The sequence below is a fragment of the Meleagris gallopavo genome, chromosome 11 (genome assembly GCF_905368555.1).
Source record: "Meleagris gallopavo chromosome 11, MGAL_WU_HG_1.1, whole genome shotgun sequence".
NCBI lineage: Eukaryota > Metazoa > Chordata > Aves > Galliformes > Phasianidae > Meleagris > Meleagris gallopavo.
Window position 1 is genome coordinate 14,613,485 of NC_139414.1, and position 23,105 is coordinate 14,636,589.

Consider the following 23,105-nt stretch of genomic DNA (forward strand, 5'->3'; position numbering starts at 1 on the left):
GCCACGTGCCTTCTTCTCTACGTTCCTGCTTTTTGCTTGTTTCATTTTCCCTTTTTCTTCTGCACTTTCAAGTTGCTTCTTTGTGTAATGAGATGACCTTCCGATCTCTTGAGCTCTTTTGCAGGCACAGGGCAAATTGTCTTCCCTGTGGAAGTTGGTGATTTCTCTTTTCATCCACTGCATGGTACGTGGAAGTGGCTGAAGCTGTACCTTTGCCAATAAAAGCTGAGTGGAATACATTTGTCTTTTTGTTCCCCATCACCTGTGCCGTTTTTAGCAAAAACATCTTTCCTTCTGCAGCCCTGTAGCCTTTAGGTTTAGACATCTGTTTTATTCTCTGTGAAAAAAGTCCATTAGAAGTTTAAGATCAATAAATGGTCGTTGAAGAAGTGGGTAAGCAACACTTTATGAACATGGAGTGTCAGGCAGAACCTCTGTCACCATTTGTAAGAACAAGATAGCCAAACAGATTTACCAGAAGTAGTTGACACTTGGCTGCTCCCCCAGGACAGATTAGGTGACTGTTTAGAATCTCTTTCAACCATTCTTCATCTGTTTCCTTCTACTAAACAGTGTTGAAATGATTGTCAGCCTTACACATCATGTTTGTTTGCTCCTGCTTCTCTAAAAGTGTCTCTGAAAACTCTGGAAATGCATTTATCACTGTACTTAGGCCAACATGGCAATGTTAATGTGATTTCCTGCTATGTAGACAGGTCAGAGAAAGAAGTTTTGATGGGGGTGGGTTTTCACCTGAAAGTAAATTTTGCCTCCTTTTCATCCCAAATTAGCTGGGTTAAGCTGAGTAAAGCTGTCTTGGCACAGTTGAGTATTTTTATACTAGATTTTACTAGCATAACTATTTCAGTGCATCTTAGTGGTCCCCTACCCACACTACTTGAGGCACTTGTTGTACCATCAAAGTTCTCTAGGGAAAGACCAGGACAACTATAGCACTGAGTCTGTTTAGATTAAGGGTTTCTCAACTGGTTCAGGTCACTCCTTAACAGTGGGGTTATAGTAGCTCCTGTGGTTGAAATTTAAATGTTGTTTCTATAAGCAGACTCTCATACTGAAGCAGTCTGAGCCATTGGCCAAGCTGTGGGGACAGGACCGATCACAGTCTTCACTGTAGAACATAACTGCATAATAACCAGGTTCCTCCATCTTGTCCTTTTATCCTACTTGATAAGACTTTCTTGTTTATTTCCCATGTGAATAGTTCTGTTTCTATACATGAACAGCAAACATGCAGAAACACAAGTAATTATAATAAATACATATAGCATATATATAGCCCCAAAATACTTTTAAGCACTCCCTGCCTCTGTTGATCCATGAAGCCAGATGGGACTGACTGAAAGCCATACCCGATGTGTTTGCCACTGGGTCACTAAGGCATCCCGTTACTTTTTAATTAGGGGTTCCAAATGCCTCGTTGTTACACACTTAGATGTTATTGTTCTACACTTCAGTGGTTTCACATAAGTTTTGGAATAAGACTAGAGTCGTCATGACCCAGACAACGTAGTAGCATGAGTGCAGCATCTGTGCTGGATTTGTGTTGGAGGATCCCATCACTTTTTGCTTATAACTAATTAGAGGCACTGAAGTGTGGTCTTTCCAGCTACTCCATCTCACAGAACCCCTACTGTATGAAGTGACAGTCACCTGCATAGCTGCAGATGGAGGAGACTAGTAAGAGGGGCAGCTCCTTCGCTCATCCCTACCATTAGGTTCACTATATTGGCAAGATGTAGGGGATGGCTAGATGTGCAATATGCAGTTTGGAAAGAAGGGATGGTTGTGTTCACTCAGCTGTGCTGGCACAACCTGGGACAGTGCAAGTTTGGAAGCAGGTGCTGAGAGCAGGAAATGCTAAAGCTGTCAGTGCTGCTCTGAGGAATGTGTACATAGTCATGCCTTAGCTGTGTAGTGAATATTTTAAAGGCAATTAGGAAGTGATGCCTCAATTTTTATTTGCTCTGTTTTTAATGTCTGCCCTGGAGGTATATAATGCACAGGTATACTTAGAAACTGTTTTTAGGAGGGAAAGAATCTGCTTTGCTTTTCAGGCAAAGAGGCATTCTGCACTCGTGTTGAAATTAAAGGTCTGCCACTTAGTGCACAGCTGGCATTCTCTTTCTAACAGGTTGTAGCATCATACTGTGAGACGTGTTGTACTTGGACTTTACAGTGTACTTTGTTGGATGAGCTGCAGCAACTGGTAGCTTTAGGATATACTGGGAAGTAGACTGTACCTGCTCTGTAATCCAAATGAAGTTCTGCCCAAGGAAACTACAGAGTGTGCCTTGGATTATATCCTTGGTAGCATTACTTATCTGTAAAATTTATTTTGTTCCCAGAGCATTGTAGTGGGTGAACAATTTGTAATATCTGAGGGTAGAGGCGGGACGTGACACTGAATGTGGCACTGTGTAACATAAAGCCATGACGTCTCAGGCTCTGAAAGTACAGCAAAGATAGCATGTATGTATCACTTACCAATGTGTGCTGTTCCTGTTCAAACATCAGCTTTCTGCTTCGTCTCCTGTCGCTGGAGGCCTGTCACTTTCGTACTGCAATAAATTCACACCAGGAGAACAAATCCCAGCACCAGTCTGACTTCAAGACTTGAGGCAATAATGTTTCTCCAGCAAGAGACTTTCTCGGTGTAACCACATCCATGAAATCTTTCTCAGTGAGGGTGGCTGGTGTTGGCTGTTGCTTTGGGCTCTCCCATGAACTGGCTTGAATCTCATTCTTTTGTCAAGCAACTGTATGCTTCTTGCCAGCTCTGCAACCTCGTGGGGCAGCTGGTGAGCCTGATCTGCAGCCCAGTGACAGGATGCATCTGCTGCATGCAGGTAGAGGGATAGAGGCCGTGGTACACTGTTACAGGTGGAGACTTTTCTAAGGCTTCTGTAAGGTCTTACTTTATCATAAGGCTTTTTTGAAGGCTATCCCCATCTTTGATCGTGTCGCTTGACATGTGTGCTCCTGTACTGGAAGATAGGAAGGCAAAGAGAGCTGTTGGAGCAGAAAATGTCTGGATTTAAGAACAGGAGGTCAGAGCACCCATTCTGACAAGTTGAGACAACAATCATCTGAAGATTTAATCATATCTCTGACTTCATAATGTTTGTTTGGGCAAGGAAATAATGTGGGTAATAGCGATAAGTTTGAGATTAATTTTTTAAGCATTTATTTGGCACTTTCTCTTTTATTTATTATATGCTTGAGTTAACTCTACACTTCAATTTTCTTTTTCTTTTAATATTGATTTGTCTGGTGAGTGAGAAGCATGGATTGTAGTCTTTTGTTGCCTGCAGCTGTGTCAGCTTAATTCACAGCATGAAGCCTAGCAGTTTCTTTCTCTTTACTAGCTTGGGTTTGATCTTCTGTCCTGATCCAGAGTAACTGTTAAGCATGAGCTCAGTCTTAAACCCATGCATGGATTTTCCAATTCACATACAGTGCACACCATCCTGAAATGTCTTGGATTAGGCCTAATGTAATAAGAATCTCCGAACTTTGGATTGAAGAAGAAGTGGGAGTACTTCCCCAGATGTGCAGTCTCCATCAATGTCAAGATGAGTCTTACCCACGGAAAGAGGTTCTGTGATTAGAAAGCTTTGTAGTTGATTGCATAGGTTGTTCCTCTGTCATGGGATAGAATTAATACTCATTATGTTTTTGCTGCTGTTCAGTCTGGTTATATTTGCTTGTGGATCTAATTAGCTGAATTAATCTCCATAGGAAGATCTGAGTGTCTAACTAAGTTTTTCTTAGGATGAAGTATTTATTTATTTTCTGTCTCTGTCCATGGGATGATTCTTATGATGTTGCTTATGTATGAGAAGAAACAAACCTACCATTAAATGTGAACAAAGAGAAATTTTTTCCTCTGCTGACACAGTACGTGATGTCTTCCTCTATGTAACTGCCACCTGCCACAACTTGGGCATCTTCTTTGCTTCACTTGTTAAATTCCTCATCCCTAAAGTAAGGTGCTGTCACTAGCAGAGATTTCCACAAACTTCTCCTATTGTCATCCTCAAATCCTTTAGTATCATCTTTGTCCTGATGCCTGTCCTGGACATTCTCATTGGCTCAGGTCATGTATTTGGTGAAATTTCATCTCATCACACCAGAGGTCATCTCCTGGTTTCTTTTGCTCACTCATTGTGTTCTATCTACGTTATCTGTTGTGCTAAATTTAATTTTAAATTGTCTTAGCCAGGAACGTTGTGTGTGTGTCTTTGTAAGAGTTAAAATACTCATTCACTTCAGGGAATTCAACTGTTCTTTTTATATACTAACCTGGTCTGGGTTAAATCAGTTAAGTATATTAGTCTCAGTAAAGAGAACGTGGCATGTTTATATTAAACTACTCAAACCGTGAATCATGGCTGATTTTTACCTTAGTAACTCAATTGTAGGTTTCCTTTCAGGGTCTTTTCCTTAATGTAGGCTTTTAACCTTTGGGGATGGGGAATAGATGACATTCCTGAAACACCTCACATTGTTTCTCCCGGCTTTTATTAAGTGATGGTGAGAAATTTCAACCAAAGCAAGTATGGATAAAATTCAGAGCTGCTTTCTCATAAGCTGAGGCCTTCTGATAGAAAACCACGTCCATTGAGACTTATCTCTTTAGCTGCTTCAGTGTAGTGAACAATAGAATTTGTAGATCCACAGCAGTGTGTCAGTGCTTGGCATGTAGCTATTCTAACCAGCAGTTATGATGGAGTAATGTGCAGACTGGGTACGTTCACCAGGTATTGGAAGGAGAACACGAATGTGTCCTAAGTGATGCACCCTGATTTCAGTCTTAAAACACACAGGTTTGTGGAATGGGAGAAGAAGGTGCTTATACTTTTCATTATAGAGCTAATGGTCTGTTAATCCTTAGCTAATTTTAATTTTTTTTTAATTACTTTTTTTAAGGACTGTGCGTTTCTCTGTGATTTATTTCTGTTAACTTGTTTTTTTTTAATCTTCTTTATTTTAATGTGTGCCTGTTTGCCCATAAAGGGACATTACTCTATGAGCCCTTGTGATGACGGATATGTAAGTGTCTCTATCTTTATATCCTTTCACGTTGCCTGCTGCAATCTGTCGCTGTTTGTATCTCTTCATTTCATAATGTGTAACCATTTTCTGTGTGTTTTAACTCATTACATTAACTGTATGGTTTATATCTGCTGAAAATATGTGCAAGGTTTGGTATTTATGCATGGAGAACAGAAGTTCTCAGTAACCTTATGGCTTTGTAGTATATGTAACACAGCATGTCAACAAAAGCTCAGCTTTGTCCACAACTTTTACGTGAAACACAGCTTCTTTGTAATGTACAGAAAGCAATTGTTTCTTCCATGTGAACGTCAGTGTATATAATGTGAGGTCTTTGAAGTGTGCCAACGCTATCTGATCCCGCAACACCTTTGAGTAAACAGGTTGATGGATATTAGTGCTTGAGATAACACAGCTTATCAAAGGTGTGTCTTATTTTATGTGTTTGTAGTTTTGATTTGTAAAGTGTAGCTTTGCAGTTAGAGATGATATTTTTTTTTCCGTGCAATTAAAATGGCCCCTTTTCATTAGAAACCAAAAAAGTAAAAGTATTCTGTGTACTGCCTGTAACTTCTGTAACCCAGATGGAGGTTTGTATTCTGGCAATATTACAAGTAAGCCATAAGAATCTAATTCTGGCCATACTCAGTGCATTCTTTGCAAAGGGAGGAAATGAGTCCAATTCTAAGTAAGTCAATATGTAATCAAATCATAAAGGTGATTGATACCAATTCTAAAAATGTCAGTCAATTTTCTGCTTTAAAATCACCCACATTTGTTGTTGTTGCTTTTTAAACTTGAGTAAAACAAGATCTGACCTTCCCAGGAACACTGTACTTTATTTCAAATGTGTTCCTCACTTCCCAATTTCATGCCATTTTGTTTGAAGAAATAATCACCATATGCAACAGACTATTCCTTATGTGCTTTTTGTTTGACATATCGAATATATGTTCATCTGTGTTGAAAGATGACCTGTATCAAGCAACCTGGTACTGCAGGTGTGAGAGGTGCTACTGGCCACCCTTTGCTGGGTGCTCACCATTCTGTTTTCTTTCATCATGATGTGTTTGAAGATTGAGAAAACCTGTTTACAGATGTGAGGACACGAATGAAATGATCTTTGCTAAAGAAAAGTTCTGCCTTTATACAGGTAGCCTTAGTAACATACAACTTTATATAATGCAGAACGTACTATCTTGCAATGCAGAATTGTTTATGATTTTTTTTTAAGCTGTCTGACTCTAATTCTGGGGTATTTCTTAGATAGATAGATCAGTTTCCTCTAACATCTCCTTACTGTTTATATACAGCATTATTTTTCTATTACATTGTCATATAGCATTACAGTGTGACTTTTTTATGCACCCTTCATGTCTCTTGTAGAAGCTATTTTTTGTGTCAAGTAGGAAGTTTTCATAACAGCATATCTCTGGTGTAAGTAAGGAGAAGAAATAATTTAAAACATTTGTAGATCTTACGAAATAAATCTGCACGACCCCAGTAGAGACCTGCCAGCTTACACAAGCTCAGTGCCTGACCAGTGCTAAGCTGCATGCAGCAGTCCTCCTGTCATTAGTGTGTGACAAATGAGCTGATTAGAAATCATTGGTGATTTCTAATGATATGTACACCTTAGCTCAAACTTTGTTTTTACTCTTCACACATTCATCACATATCTTTGATTATCAATTCTGAATCTGCATTGCATTTACAGTGAATCCTTACAGCACGTTTTCAGAGTGGTAACTGAGGTCAGAACCTGGTTTTTAGCTTTAGCTTTCAGCACATTACGAATGTACACATCAAATAGTTAAGTGGAGTTGGTTTGAATATGGGGCTGCAGCATTTGATAAGCTCAGTTGTGGTTTTGGCTTGCAGATGAAATGCATCTGTTTTCTTTTATAAATATTGATATAATATTTTTCCCTTTGAACTTCTTTATTTTATTCCATGCTGTTCATATTCAAGCATCGCTTCTTTCAAAAATGACGGGCTGCCATCTGTGGCTAATCTGCACTGTGACAGAGTTGCTTTGCTTAATATGGCACCTGGTTTGGCTTTGGTAAGAAACATCACATGGATAAGTCATACCTCGTGATCCTACCAGAATGAGTTATGCTTGGGCTGTTGTCTTGTTTGTTTCTCTTCTTTCCCTAAGACACCTGGTTTCTGCATGTGTTTAATTATGGAAAAATGGCTCTGCCTTATGGTTTTGCATGAAAAGTACTTTGCTTGAGATTAAATCCGTTGATGCTGGGTATTGCACATAAGTCACATATATTGTATGTTCTTCATGATCATTCCCTGACCAGCATTTGACAGGATAGTGTTAGGCAAAAAGTTGGATAAATATTTAACCTGATAAGACTAGGAAAAGGGCTTGAGAGGAAATACTAAGTTTAAGATATCTCTTGACAAGAAATCATTTTAATCTGAGAAACTGCTGATAAAGAGGAGCAATAAAAGCTTGGCTGATGTGGGCATTGTCTGGAGATGAGTGTTGGATGCAGATTGAGGAAGGTCTCTTTTCACAGTGCCATTGGCTGCTTGAGTTTCAGTCTGTGGCCTTGGATTCATCACCCAGAAATGAAGATTGTAATGGTTTGACTAGCCTTGGAGGATAGTAGGAATTTATTTCTGGTAGAGTGCTGTCACAGCTATGAATGCAAAGTGCTGATGGCTTCGCTTTATCTTGTGCAATTATTTAAAGTAGTTGTTATAAATAAATCCAAGTTTCCTGCACCCAAATACTCTCTCTTCCCACCTACTTTCTCCCTCTTGCTTTCTCTCTCACAAACACCATGCAGTTAGAACTTGGACACTATTGCCACAGAAGTGACAAGATACGAGGGTTCAGCATTTAGATTTAACAACTAACAACAAGAAAGGGAGTAAAAGATCTGTGAGGATCAAAAACCAGGATTCTATTATGCCAGCTTTCATTAGAGAAGGCAATCCAAACTCTTATCAGTTGAGACAAAAATAAATTTTTTCCTCATCTAAATGTAACCCTTAGATCCTAAAAAATTTAGAAGACTTCATGTTTTCACATTCATCTACAACACGAAAGCCTGTTTTTTAAAAGCTTTCAGCTAAAGATTTGCAAAGAACTTAAACAAAAGGAGTTTTGTGATTGAATTTGTAACAGGGCGGATTTTTGTTGCTGGGAATCTCTTGCTTTTGCTTTCTATAGTAGGGATTTGAGAAGATGAAGGCTGCACTGACACTCCTGCCAGCAATAGTATGTGTGAGAGCTTGGCGTTGGAGCTGCTGCGTACTGGTGAAGAAATGTCTTTCTTATGCTGGCCAGATTATATGGCTTCGTTGTGTTAAAAGTGCTCTTGCTTTAATTAAATCCAGGAGCTGCTCTGCAGTACCCAGCTGTGTCTGAGGTGTGATTTTCCTTTTAATAAAAGTAATGCTCAAGTGAAGAACTTAACAGAGCTTTTGAGGGTTAGATGGTGTCGTGGTTTGCTTAAGCAGGTAAATATCCTGAGATTTGGGATGTCTCTGATCAGTACCAGAGAAGTGAAACAGAAATGAACAAGGAAAAAAAAAAAAGAAAACAAAAAAATAAACTGCCTTGTGAATTGTGGAAGACGTGAGGCTGAGGAGCACATGCTTTGGTGGGCAGCCTGGAGGGAAATCTGTGGTGGACGTGCATCCTGCCCCTCCCTCCAGTGGTACAAGGTGTTTTGTGAGGTGGGGAAGGGCTCCCTGCTTATAAGCAGGAGTTAAAGTGAAGTGTTAGAATGGTGTGTTAGCTGTAGGTGGAGAGCCCATGGTGCTGACCTCTCAGAGATACCTTCATTGCTTGTCCCAAAGTAGTACAGACCCCAAAATCATTGCCCTGCAAGCTCCAGGAGAGCAACTGGATGGCGGAGCTTCTAGAACAGACCAGAAAGCAGTATAATTCCCTAGCAATTCCTCTTGTCATAGAACTCCTTAAAATACAGGCCTACAGAAATCCCAAGCCTAGGAAATAGTGGAGTTGTCACTATATTATATCAGCTGTTGCTATTTTGCAGAATTTTTCTGTGTCATAATCATAGAATGATTAAGGTTGGAAGAGACTGCTGGGATCATCTAGTCCAGCTGTAATCAAACACTAATTTTCTTGTTTTCCTTTTTGTGGTGTTTGTGCCATGAATGTTTGGTTGTTTAATTGCAAAACAGTAGTTTGTAGCACTTGCATGCTGCCTCTCATTGGTAGATCTCAAAGAAGAGCTCACTGGAGAGTCTGATGCCTGTATCCTTGCCTTCTGGATAAGAAAATCGGGGCCCGGAGATAGCAAATTACACACTTAAATATTGTCTGCTTCTGATGGCTGAGTCAGAGCTATACACATATCTCCAGCCAATTTCTTTCCAGTATGCAGTTTGCCATATGTAAGGATATAGATTAGCTTACTTATGTCTAATTCCAATCGTGTAAAGGCAGATGAAGAAAGGAGGTCTCTGCCTGTAATGTGGTTGCATTATCTTTGCTTACCAGTGATGCTGCCCACGGTCAGTCAGGTTGAATGGAGGTGCTGTGAAGGACCAGCCAGCCCTGAGAATCCTCCTGTCTGCTTTGCCTCATCGAACCTGAAGTAACACAAACCATGTCCAGATTGTTTCCCAGTAACACCAAAAGGCTGAGAAAGCCTGCACCATGTACAGGTTCTAGACTGATGCTCTTGGGTCTGAAATGCTAAGAAAAGTGAATGCAATTAAATGAGGGGAAAACAATTTAAATATATATGATAATTTGAAAGATTTCTCTGCTGGTTGAGAAAGATTGTTATGCGAGGAGTGCTGTCAAGACAGGTTAATTCTGAAGTGCGTGACCTGTTAATTATCTACTGTGTACCAGTCATTCATTGACTTAAACATAGCATGAAATGTGTGTATAAGCTTATTTCACATCTGAGAGAGCAGTTCCTTCTGTTACGAAGAATACCCACGAGCTTGGTGAAATCCAGCACGTTCAAGAAGACGTCAGCTGGTGTAACTCAGTATTCTCTGCGGCACTGCATGCCTTTTGTCTGCTAAATCCCTCCGTTTTAAATCTGACAATAGACATTGATTATATAGCTCCCATTGAAAGAGGCTAGGTTAGAAGAGGAGGTGGGTTTTGCAGTCGTAAATGGTAATGAGACACTGCATAGAAAGTGAGTAGTGAGACCGACACAAAAGGTGACACAGAATATTCTGTGAATGTGGCGTGTAGTTGACATTGAAATGCATAATATGAAGCACAGTTAGTGCTAGCTAAAGAAATATTTATTAAACAAGACATCTTTTATATGGTGTTGACATCTTTAAGCTTTGTCTTGTGCAGCAGTGGTGCCTTCCTTTGCTTTGAGTCACGCTGCAGCAAAGCAGAAATATCCAGGCTTAAATGGAGCTTATCCTAGGCAGAACCTCTGAGAAATGGCATGCTGTCCCACATCCCTTCTGTCTGCACTAGGCTTTTCTTTACATATTTATGGCTGTGTATATGGGTATATTTTAATAGCAGCAGGAAGTCTGAGACAATTGGTATTGAAACTGCATTTGGGTGCTGAAATGCATGGTATGTCTCCACTGGGAAATTATTGCACTGTTCAGGTATTAACATTTTTGAAGTCAAGAGATAATGAAAAAGGTCTTCGTCTTCCTCAGTGGATTTCAGAGAGTGTTTTCTCCTCTCTCCTCTCTCCCTTTTCTGCATCTCTGGATGTTTGAAGTGAGTTTTTGGAGTATGTCAGTGCAGACAGCACAGATAGATCATAAAAAAAGGGATTTTAACTTTTTAACTACTTTGAAGGAAAGGAAAGAGAAATATTGAAGTTTTTTCTTCTTCTAGCTGTGTTTCTAAATAGCAGCATAGGTTTTATATAAAAGGAACTGCAAACTTCAGTGAGAGAAAGTACTGTGGACCTCATTAATAGTAGTTCCAGTGTGAAATTTGGACTCATCTGTTACAATTTCCTTTTTTTTTTCTCTGATCCAGGCTTCCACAATGTTAAGAGCATCTTTGGCACCTGCGTAAGTATTGCTGAGCTGCATTTATATCTGTAAAGAACAGGAGAAGGGATTGATAAACCCAAGTGCCCTGCCTGTCATTTGCAAATGCAATCGGTCTGCATGCTTCTTCTCAGTGATCTCAGTGAGCATTGCATGCAAGCACTATGTGCTTAGATTCTTCTCTTGGGCAGGTTCAATAACATCCTCATTTCAGCAGGATGTTGCTAATCCAACAAATCTGTCACTCCACACCTGGGAGCTGTTTGCTCTATTTTCTTTACTGTTTCCGCACCATACATTCCTATTGTTGGAATTGATTTGCTTCTCACAAATCAAGGGAAAAGGGGAATTGGTAAGGTGTTTTTTATGTGTACTTCGGGATCTTTTTTTTTTTTTTTTTTTATAGTGCTGAACTTAGGAAATTTTGGCTTATGTGTAGGATAGAGATGATGTGTCTGAGGTGAGAGATTTTTAAGATGCTCAGACCATCAGCTGGCTAACTGTTTAATGTCTGCAAATTGTGATGACAAGTGAACTGCATCTAAGGTGGAAGAAAATCCAAGTTCAAGACATTGTCTTAAGTTGTTTATTCTAACATGGTAATGGTAATAAAAATAACAAATGTATAAAAATGTGGAGACCCTTTTCCTGGAGCAGAGTTCCTGTTTTGGCTCTTGACACCTCAGTGATATCATCTGCACCAAATAAGGAGTTTGGATGAACATCAAAATTCAATATATTTCCTGTTTGCATTGTAGGAAGAAGCAGGATGTGCCCTTGTTGCCCTCTTTGGACTATGAGAAGCTGAAGAAAGATTTGCTTACAGGGAACGATCGTCTCAAGGCCTTCTTACTGCAGGCTCTGCGCTGGGTGAGTCGGATGGCCTCTGTAGAAATAGATCAGTCTCTTTTGGGAGGGGGTCTAGAGCTAAAATCCATCTTGTGGGCAAGGTGATTGTTCTGCCGGTCATTATTATTGGCAGCATTTGTCTTTGTCAGTGAACCTTGCTGATGGTCTTGAGATGATGAGGGAAGCCCTGGCAGTAAGTGTATGTATGTGGCAGTGCCCTCTCTCTTTGAGAAAAGCCGGATAGGAATTCCTGGGATCTTCAGTGGAAGTTGTTCTGATGGTTTTCAAAGAAATAGCTGCTGCCTAGAACAACATTTTTGATGTGTTGTCCTGTTCAAATTCAAATTTAAATACTGCTGTATCAAAGAACTACCTGATTCTAACTGGTACTTTTCCTTTGTAGTGAAGGTGTTCTACAGGACATTTTGATTAACTCAGATGATTTCATTATATTTTTTGGAAAACTAAAGGTGACAACAGGAAGCTTAATTTTCCTGCTGAAAAGGAAGCTGATACTTTCTCTGTGACAGACATGAAAGATGATAATAGTGAAATTCTGGTCAAGCTTCAATGTCTGTTTTCACATATCACATAAAAAAGCAACGCCTCCTGGTCAGACCGGTGGTCCCTCTAGCCCACTACTCTGAGGTGTTTTAGAAAAGCACCATATCTGTAGCTGTCAAAAGGGCTTTTAACTTTATGGGAAGTAATGCTGTGTCCTTTACGTAGGAACAGTGATTACAGCTTCCAAGTAACAGTTCTGTGATGGATCACTAAACCAAGCTCAGGGCAGTTCATCTCATTCCCTTAGATCACTGAGGTTGAATTCCTTCTCCCTGTGAGAAAAGAATTAATTTTCAGCCATGTGGTATCAGCACCTTTGAAATCTTCAGTGGTCATCAATTCACACTACCATTGATTTATTTGTCTGGTTTACTGATGTTTTTATTTATTTCAGCGCTTGACAACTTCATATCCTGGAGAACAGAGGGATACTGTCCTGCAGGCTTACATCAGTAATGACCTCTTAGATTGCCACAGCAAGTGTCAGGTCAGCTGGAGTAGTCTTCCTCTTCCTTGTATGTGATACTGCTGATTTGTTTCTGTGAAGTGCTTATGAGATGCTGAGTTCCTTTTTGAGTGCTTATGTGTTGTTAGATAAAACATTCAGTCTGTTTCACTGATGTGAATTAACACTTTGGTCATAGTACCTCTACAGAATATCTGCTTGTGCATGTATTCAACAGTATTTTAGTGAATTTGGAATGCTTTGTTAATTGTGTTGATTCGCTCACCATATTCCAGTACTGTTGCTACCAAGTGTGAAAACAGTTTATTTCGTTCGTAAAGGTTACTTTTATGTGGTTCCCCCGTTGTTTGAAGCAGTGGGCCTGCTTCCTACCTTGTCATTGCAACAGTAACCTGTACTGTTAGAAAAGTTAAAGGATTAATTAATCAGTGATCTAATTTTCCTCCCTGAAAATTTCTGTAAGAGGAAAATTATGTGTAAATAGTGTCAGAAGTAAAACAGGAAATAAAAACAGTTTGCAAGGTGGTGGTCTTGCTACATTCTTGAGCTGCTTAGTTGTCAAGAAACAGCACTTCTATTCAGCTGACATTAACATTCAGTTAGTGACCAAAAAACCCTGCTAATTTCACTGATGAACTTACACGGGCTAATTTTAGATTTCCTCTTTACCAGTGCTGGTTCATTATAATTCTCATCCTACACCATGCTGTTTTAACAGACTGAGCTGAGCAGCTGTACTCTGCTTATTTGTTCATTTTCTGCCTCTCTCTCAGACCTCCCCTTGACCTTGCACCAAAATAAAATTTAAAAAAAGAGGAAGTGGAAAATTCCAAATCCTACTGACAATTTTAAAGATGTCAGTATGCAGTCCATGCTTGTTTGCTTTGCAAATTTACTGAAAATTTTACAATGTTGTAGAAAACTTAGGTTTGTTTTTACCTGCTTTGGTGTGCTGTTATTAACGTTTGCTCTCTTTTTCAGAGAAATGTCCTTAGATTATTGCAGTCTAAGAGTGAGGTAGTCAGACAGTATATGGCAAGGCTCATCAATGCTTTTGCTTCATTGGCAGAAGGTAAGAGATCCACTGCAAAAAAAAAAAAAAAAAAAGAGAGAGAAAAAGCATTTTCATATAACACTGATTCACAAGTACTTCATGAGTGCGTATCACTGCATGTGGGAATGTAGAGCCTTGTTGGCACCCTTTTTCTAGGGATTTGCTCTCTTGTCACATGCATTCAAAAGAGTTTTTCACTACCCAGAAAGTTTTCCTTTTGACATTGCATATGCACCATTTCTGTTGTCATTTGATTATTTGTGGTCTGTGTGGGAGCTTACCCAGCTTAGTCTTCAGCCTCCTTATGAGGGTTAAAAAATGGGGGAGGGGGGAAGGGAGGGAATATTCCCTAGTGATTGAAGTAGGCAGAGCTGCTATCAGGCTGCACAGTGGTCATTATTGCCACTGTTCTTGCATTTCCTGCTCTTCACCTGAATAAATTTTTGTGCATCACTGCTCCCTCTTTGGTTGCATATGTGCAGCTGTGTATCTCTGCCTGTCCCAAATTAGCCTTTGGTTTGGTGTTAACTATTGCTTGGAACTGAAATTGCTTTTAAAGTCAATAGCAATAAGGCACCTAACTTTCCTGAACTCTTTGGGTGTGTCTGCTCTTTTCCTAGAATATACAAAACTGATAAATCAAAGAGCATGTGGATTCTGTGTGGTGCAAGCAGGTACTAAGTGGGCGGTTGGGGACCTCTAACACTGCGAGCGGGTGGAGAGTAGCTGCTCTGCTAGAACTCATTTGTGCAGGTTTGTTTGGGCTTTGGCACAACATTGTGTCTCCTCAGGAAAAAAAAAAAAATGGAGGTCAATCTAGCTTAGTCTTCAAGGAGAAGAAACTTTTCTGTCATGCATTGGTATCTCAGCATCTGTTCTTTCATCGCTCTTTGCACCAGGTCGTCTCTACCTTTCTCAGAACCCAGTGTTGCTGCAAATGCTGGAGGAGAGACTGAAAACTGAGGACAAGGATTCCCTTACATGGGAGAATGTTCTGGGGGCTCTGCAGAAATTCAGCCTCAGGTGATGAAAGCACAGCATGCAGTGGTGACAGCAGGAGAGGAAATGCGGGCTAAGTTAGGCTCTGTTCAGGGAGGAAAGAAAAGCGCTCGATTTTCCCATAACAATCATCAGACCCTCTGATGGCTGATGAAAGCAGTGTCATTTATTATGGAGGAGGACTCAGTTTTGCTGACTGAATTAACCTGACTTCCTACCAGCTATCAAGACACGAGAAAATGTACATCTCCTGCCGTAGCTCTGTGTGCTTTTATATGTGTTCCTTAACTGAGCAACAGTAGTGAAAGTCTTTATGTAGAGAGTTCTGAAGATGCCACACGGGGAGAAAAAAAACAAACCAAAAAGATTCCCTTGCATTTTGTTATCCTCTTTGCAAACATTTTTCAGGGTTTTCATCCTCAAACTGTTAATCCTTTTTCCTGGGGTTGTCTGTGCATGGGCTGTTCTGTTTCTTACTTCTTCATCAGCACTCTGACTCAAAATGTCCATTGCAAAAGAAATATCATGCAAATACGGTAGGATGCTTGATAAATAAGAATAACATCATGCAAGTATTACCTAGACCTCTATTTTCTGGCAATCAGGTGGCATATTCAGCTCTGAATAGCTAATGAAATATAGGTAGGAGTATATAGTTCTTGTTTTCTATCACACTATCTCTAAATTAAAACCATAAGTTGTGTTGTTTTGTTTCTTTGTTTTTTGTTTGTTTGGACTTGCTGAAGAATGAGTGCTGCTTTTGGATTTGCTTCATGCAGATCTCCTGTAGGTGAAACACACGTAGATGTGTTTTGTATGAGCAATTTTTCCATTAAAACAGTGTTTGATAGTACAGGTGAGTTTGAGTTTTGGGGCCCAGCAGCATTTTGGTAAAACAATCTACTGAAAATTTCATTGCTCAGTTTTTTACTTTTTAACAAGTAACACTTCACCTTATAGAATATTAATGTCAGACACTTGACATGAGGGACTTCCTTTTTCTTTTCTCAGTGTGGGATCATGTGCTCACTTGCTTTCTTGCTTTACTCTCCTGTAGTTAATTTTTATTTTTATTTTTTGCAAGCTAGTTTGTGGCAGGTAGATGAATTAGGATTTTAATGTGCTCATATTAGTTAAGCACGTATTCAAAAGCTACTTATGTTGTCGTTTGTGTGTGTGTTGTGTTTAATTCTAGACGTGCCCTGCAGTCAGCAATGATCAAGGATGGGCTCATTTTCTGGCTGGCTGATGTCCTGGCGGATACAGATAGCCTGTCTGATTACACACTAGAATATTCTGTTGCCTTGTTCATGAATCTTTGTTTGAGGAGTGCAGGTATATTACATTTTGAATTACAGTTTTATTCTAAGAAATGAACAGGGAAGATCCTGAAACCTTCTATTGGTATTCCTGGATTCTTCAAAGTGACCATAACTAGTAGCAGAAACTCACATAACAGTGATATTTGGGTGTCATAACCAGTACTTTTGAGCAGATCTCTTTCTGAAGAATCCTGAACTATGGAGATGAGATTGATCAAAATCAATGGAACTCTCCAAATTTTCATTCCTTTTTTAGCTCAGCATGTGAGAACTGCCATTCTTACATTCCAGGTCTGCTTTTCAAAGGGCGCTTGATACTTGTATAAGAGATCTGTTTGTATAAAAGAAAGTCAGAACTGACTTGATCAATATTGGAAGGAGTTAACCCTGCAGCATGTGGAGTGGAATGCTTGCAGGAAACACTTTGATAGCGCAGAGATTCCACACAGGAATACAGTGTTCTTGTCTATGCCTGAGAGATTTAAAAGAAGCTTAAAATAAATTTCCTCATAAAAATGAAAGTAAGACAAGGATGAAAAAGTGACTGCTTGGTATAAGCAAAATAACACCTTTGTTAAATCCCTTTGTGTTGCATCCTGTCCACGATTACCATCGCATGACTCTGAAGCAACTCCACTGATTTCACTCAGTTATGTTGAGCAACATTTGGAAGGAACAAAGAATAATATTGCTTGTCTAAATGAATTATATTTAGTACTGATTTTGAGAAATTACTAAGAAGCTTGCTCTGATCTGTTGTTTTTTTCAAGCACACTTATGCTTTCTACCTTTGCAGGGAAGAAAATGTGTGCAAGGATTGCAGACCGTGTACTCAAAGTTCTCTCTGATCTTCTTGGCCATGAGAATCATGAGGTACTGTGTAGCAAACTTTGGGTTAGGGAAAAAGTGGAAAGGAAAATTTAAGCTGAAGTATTCAAGAAATGTGTAAATGAGAAGAAGGAAATCAACTTCATTTGTTAATTAAGTCGTTTGACATTTTCCTAAAATTCACAATGATGTTAATTTGATTTCACTGGACACTGATTTTCTGGATGTAATTATGTCTTCTTTTAACAGCTGTTGATAGGCAGAAATGAACTTCTCCTAGATTCCTAGTTATCATGCAATCCATGTGCATTTTTAATTGTTGTTTCTGATGCTATTAAAATATCATATCGAATCCTCTCTGGTTTGAACAATGTCTGGTTCAGGACATGCAAAATATTTGGTACAAAGAAGCAAAACTGCTACTGGTTTAAGGAATATTATAAGCAAAGAGTGACATTTGGCCCCTAATATCTTACTGTCTACCACTTTGTTTAACCTGCCACTTTACCATTTTGTGGTTCAGGTTTCTTTTCTTTCTCCAGACATGCTTGCATGCGAGTACTAAAAATGATAATTTATATCTACCTGATGTTTTCAACACATGGCTGATAGAATTGTCTTTTAGATAACGCATTGCTTTAGCTGTCTCTGCAGAGATGCACTTCTTTTAACCGTGGGGTAGAATTCAAGGGAAAATGCAAACAAAGATTTGATGAAGTTGATATCGTAAAGAGGCAGAATTTTGAGCAGAATGCTCTAGATTGATTCCTTTATGATAATACAAGGTGTCTTGGGACATCTGGTTAAAGCATAGTATGAACTCTGGGTTCTCGTGGCTATATCCAGTGATTGAATCATGAGGGTTTTTTATCACTTAAACTGAAAGTAAGTTTCAGTGAAGTGTTAGCTCTAATTTTTACAAATTCATTAGAGGATGTAGATCAGTTCTTTACTACTACTGTTTTAATTAAGATGAAACTTGTCATACTTTTACTGAACTGTTTCACTGGTATCTTAGAATGACCTTGGCATTTCTCTTAAAAAGTGCATTCTTATGCCATAGTTTGCATCAGTGCAACTGATGGAAGTTTTGTCCTTGCAGTTGAAGGTACAAGGCAGCGTTCTTGGGTGCCTGGAGAGCTTTTAGAGAAGCTGTGGGATCCTTGTGTAAATCCCATCACTTGTCTTCCTTCACTTCCTCTGCTCACAGCCTAGCTCACTTATTCCTTTTTTCAAGAAGGTATAAGCAGAGGATGACTGAAGATCTTAGCTTTCCAACAGTAAGTGGCGAGCACAGATGGTCACATAAGTGCTAGTACAATTGGTTAGTCAGATCTACTGGTTTTCACTATCCATATTACCATATTTTGCTGCCGCTGAGGGACAGTAATGGGCAGCGTGGGAAGATGTTCTGTGCTGCTGCAACTTTTATCATTCATTAAGGCTACAGCACATGAAGCCTGTCTGCATTTGTGCTGACACAGTCTTGTCCCAGTTTTTTGTCCTTTCCTATTTTTTTTGTCCTTTCCTATTTTTTTGGACAGTCACAAACAAGTGCTTGTCAGAAACTGACTCTTTTCCTGCTTTCCTCTTTTTTTTTTTTTTTTTTTTTTCCCTTGGATACAGTGCATTGGGTCAATTTGCAAGAAGGCATTTTCAAAAAAAGGAGGAGAGAAAGTTAAAACACGGTAGTACTGTTTTAGATAAACTGTAGCACGGTGTACTTGTGTCCTATAAAGAAAATCACTGCTTACCATGTGGGAATTTTTGCAAATGTAGGCTAGCTTGATTAAACTCTCTAAACATAGTTATTCTGTTCCTTCACTCTGAAATTTTGGCTGTAGACCACTTGGCTAAATGTCAGAGTTTTTCTTAGTGATCAACTACTGGCCGCTATTTCTTCTTCTTAGATACAGCCATATGTGAATGGAGCACTCTATAGCATTCTTGCTATCCCTTCAGTCCGAGAAGAAGCCAGAGCAATGGTAAGCAGTACTGCTTTTTATAGCACAAAGGTCAACTCATATGCTGAAGATGGCACACATATGAGTACGTGTCGAGTGGTGCGTGGCAGGATTGTGAGGTAGGAAGCATGGTATTTTGGGAAGGACATCCACAGGAGGCCCTCCACCTTTGATATGCAAGCAGGTATAAACTGATTGAACATTTTTGCCTTATTTGCTGATCTTCTTCCAGAGGTGAAGTCTTAGTAGTGCAAAGGATTCTTTCTAGATCATAAGTTGGAGGTGTTATTTTGGAAGTGTTGTCCATATAGCATTTTGTAGACTGTGGCCCGGATGCTTTCATTTGACCTTGTGTTTCCTTCCCTTAGTAAACTTATTCTGCACCAGCAAACAACCAATAAGCGTACAAGTTCCTTTTGCTACTGTTTTCCTGCCTGGTCTAGACATGGTTGGCTGGAGAGAGTTACTGGAAGGTTTTCATAGAACTTGAATTGAAAGTGAAAGCCTAATGGTAACAAACATGCTTTGATTGGAGCTGGAGGAAACTGTTCCTTCCTTTGTACCTTAAGGACAGATCTAGTGAGTTACACAGACATAACTGCTGTTAGAAGTTTTACTTAGGAGAGCACAGGGCATTGGATGTCATCTTCAATGATTAAAGACACAAAACCAAGCCTGTAAGGTCCACTAAGGAAGAAACTGAGTTTAGGAGAAGGCTGAAGATTGTCTTGCTTTTGATTTTTTCCTTCTCTGAACTTCACACAGTTGTTTGTGAATGCAAATTTGCCCTTTTCTGTTGACTTCTGTGTTGACAACTGAGTTGAGAAGGCAGAAGCAACAGATCTGTTAAAAATTGCTCTTCATTACGTCACGAATACTTCCACATTTAGATCTAGAAGCAGTCCAGACAGTGCTTTTCTTTTGGAAGTGTACGGACAAAAAGGAATGCTTAGAGCAGAACACAGTGGTTTGTTTCACATTGCCTGTGTTTTTCCCATCAAAACAATGACATTTTAGCTGACGGATCTGTCACTGTGGTCATGTAAAATACTAATCTTACAGTATTCTCCACTCTATCCAGGGAATGGAAGAAATTCTACGCTGCTTTCTCAAGGAAGGAAATGCAGAGATGATCCGACAGATTGAATTTATTATCAAGCAACTCTATTCAGGTCAGATGAACAAATGCAGCTATCTGAGCTGTAAATCTTCACAAAGCCATAAGTAGGCTCATGTTTTTATTTGGCATTGAAACTCCCACAGAGTGACAGTAATGTGATGGTCTGAGAGAGGGTGAATAGTGAATGTCAGGATTTGATATGTTTTAAAACTGACTTTTGTGTTAAGAATATAAAGAAGGAATAATAGGCTGCGTAGGTCTCAATCCTAGAGTTTGGGGACTGTAAACAAAGTGACCTTGGCTGTTTTCTTTCATACCAGAGGCCTCCTAGAGACCTCTGGAGACTGGTGTCAGCTGAAAATATGCAGGTGGTACAATCTGTAAAGTGGAGGCTAGTAACTGTGTCTGTCTCTGCCTGTCCCTCACTCTGTAGAGGAGTATAGCTCTGCATCCCAAAGTGGCTCACTCTGAACAGGGGGCTGAGACCCTCCATTTTGGAGAGCATGTTGGCTGGTTGCAGGAGTCATAGGGGCTGTGGTAATACAAAGTGTGAGAAGGTGGAATATTTTCTGTTTCCTGTGTCCAAGAGGGAGGCAGAGGAAGGAGAAAGCAAATAATGAAAAAGAGATGAATTCCGATGAAGTTTTTCTGTACAGTGGAAGTAGAACAAGTCTGACTGCTTTCTTGTAGAAAAAGACAGCATATCTTTGGTTCCTTTGCAAAGGAACAAATAGAATATTTAAGCACCATGTTGCTACTGTGCAGTATTTGTTCACCAAAGTTACACAGTCACTCCTCTCCTACCTGTGAGAATGGCATTTTTATAAAGGGCATGTCAGATAGATTGGTGAGTGAAAGTTGAGTATAAAGGCTTCCAGGATAAGCCTGGGTGCTTGTTTCTAAGAAGTCAGTTTGTCCACATAGTTGTTGGTATTTAACAATGTGATTGATGGTTTTTTGTTTGTTGCCGTTGATTTTCTTTTATGGCATTTTGGTGTTCTGTGTTCCTCTGTGCACAAAAGTTACAGTAAGTATTCTACACAAGTCTGTATTTTTATTTGTAAACAGTGTAGTAACAAAGTGCTTGTAGAGAGAAGTGGAATCTTTCACTAAAAGCTAGTTGAAACATTGAAAACTTGCAAGTGAACACTTTGATTCACACATCTCATCAGAAGATATGCTGGGGCACTGTAGTGAGATCTGTGAGAAAAGAACCATTCCAGAGCGTTTCTGTTTCTGCATTTTTTTCCTGGATAAGAACTGATTTCTAGCATGCTTTATAGGGGCAAACAATTCCAATAGTTGTCCTGAAAAAAATGGCACATCTGTATGAGAAGCAAGCTGAATCATACTGCTCCAAAAGAGAGGCAAGAACCATAGATTCTGTTAAGCTGGATATGTGCTCTTATACAGTTTCATTTTTCTTCTTACTAGAAGAGCCGTTAAATGACAATATTGTGTCTGATGATGAAGAGGAAGAAGAGGATGAGGAGGTAAGTCATGAAGGCCCTCTGAAACCTTTTAGAGAAATCCTTCGTCCTCTAGACAGAAACTATTCTTATCAATAAGCCAGATCTTACTTATTCCATTGAGTTGGTTTTGTCTGTTTCGTTAAAGTTTTAGTTAATTTCCAGAATAGATTAAACAAGAAAACTAATAACTTTTTTTTTAAGGTATCATCATCTGTTTAATGTGTAACAACTTCTTTTGGCACTCAGAAATTTGAGATATGTGCAGTAAGTTGTATGTTGTGAGGGAAAACCGTAATTCCACGTTTGCAAAGAAGTGCCATAAAGAGAGGGAAAAATGAAGATAGGAAGTATCAGAAATGATACAATAGTGAAAACTGCTTGGCTGTATATTTCCAAGTCTATATTAAACATTTTTTATTCTGATGATTTTACTTCAGCATTTTTTAAAGAAGCTGCCTGCATAGAGTAATAGGATCCGGGTTTGGAAGCATGCAGTGTGTTTGGTTATTTCATGATCCCATAGCAAGGAGGTCAGGCTGTATTATCAACAATTGCTACATCACTGTAAGTGTATGGGAAGGAGGATTTGAAAAAGAGCTGTATGGGCAGCTACACTGGGAGCTGTATCTGAATGAAGTCTATTATATGGCTCTTTCCAAGCAGTCTTTCATGAGAACCTTGGAATACTGTTTGAACCACATATATTCACATCAAAGAAATCAATGACATTGAGAGCTAGTGATTTCTACTAGACATTCTTGTATTATAAATATCAGCGGGGAGCATTTTTACTGAAAACTGAGTTTACAGGCAAAAAGTGAGTTTTTGGGCTGGACAGACTTAAGGGTGTAAGTCCTGTAAAATTCAGCAAGCCTGTTGTGTCAGTGTTTGCTAACTTGTTGCACATAAATGCTAATGAACAGTGACAACCCTGTTACACTTCAAAAATTGCCCTTCTCCTGCAGGTTGTTGAGCATTTTTCAAAGGTACTTTGAATCCGTTACATTGTGAAAACAGAAAAATGTCAATATGTTGTCAAAGGTGTGATGTGCTCACAGCCAGCGCTGAGTGTAGCGCTTTGCTGGATCCACCAATGCCCAGGAAAGCCTTGTAATCTTTTTTCCTTTTATTATTATTTTTGGCATGATTTATTTTTTGTTGTGATGCCTTCCCCTGATTTTAGAGCTATGTGGCACTTCTAGGTTTAGGGCTATGTGGGAACTTTAGTTAAGTCAGTTCTCTCTCTTCTTCTGAATGGGCTCAGTAAACTGTACTGTGCTTTTTCTAATCAGATTGTTGTAATTGTTTCACCTCCTGCTGTTCTGAAGTGAGTTTTCAGTAATCTGTTCTTCCCATTCCTCCAACCCAAAATCAGTGCTTGATGTGCAGGTGGTCAT

General features: G+C 39.4%; 1 protein-coding gene across 2 annotated transcripts in view; it reads left to right on the forward strand.

Annotated features, from left to right (window-relative positions):
- The window catches only part of ARMC9 (armadillo repeat containing 9), a 57,640-nt gene that overhangs the window by 13,490 nt on the left and 21,045 nt on the right, over window positions 1-23,105 (forward strand). Inside the window, exons 9-19 of one of the 2 annotated variants that reach the window (XM_010716794.4) lie at window positions 5,038-5,073; window positions 11,057-11,091; window positions 11,829-11,940; window positions 12,878-12,970; window positions 13,931-14,021; window positions 14,903-15,026; window positions 16,198-16,337; window positions 17,121-17,197; window positions 19,063-19,137; window positions 20,198-20,288; window positions 21,671-21,729. In XM_010716794.4, the coding sequence (XP_010715096.2) occupies window positions 5,038-5,073; window positions 11,057-11,091; window positions 11,829-11,940; window positions 12,878-12,970; window positions 13,931-14,021; window positions 14,903-15,026; window positions 16,198-16,337; window positions 17,121-17,197; window positions 19,063-19,137; window positions 20,198-20,288; window positions 21,671-21,729 (933 nt within the window). The remainder of the gene's footprint in view (window positions 1-5,037; window positions 5,074-11,056; window positions 11,092-11,828; window positions 11,941-12,877; window positions 12,971-13,930; window positions 14,022-14,902; window positions 15,027-16,197; window positions 16,338-17,120; window positions 17,198-19,062; window positions 19,138-20,197; window positions 20,289-21,670; window positions 21,730-23,105) is intronic. The other variant, XM_010716795.4, reaches the window with a different exon arrangement.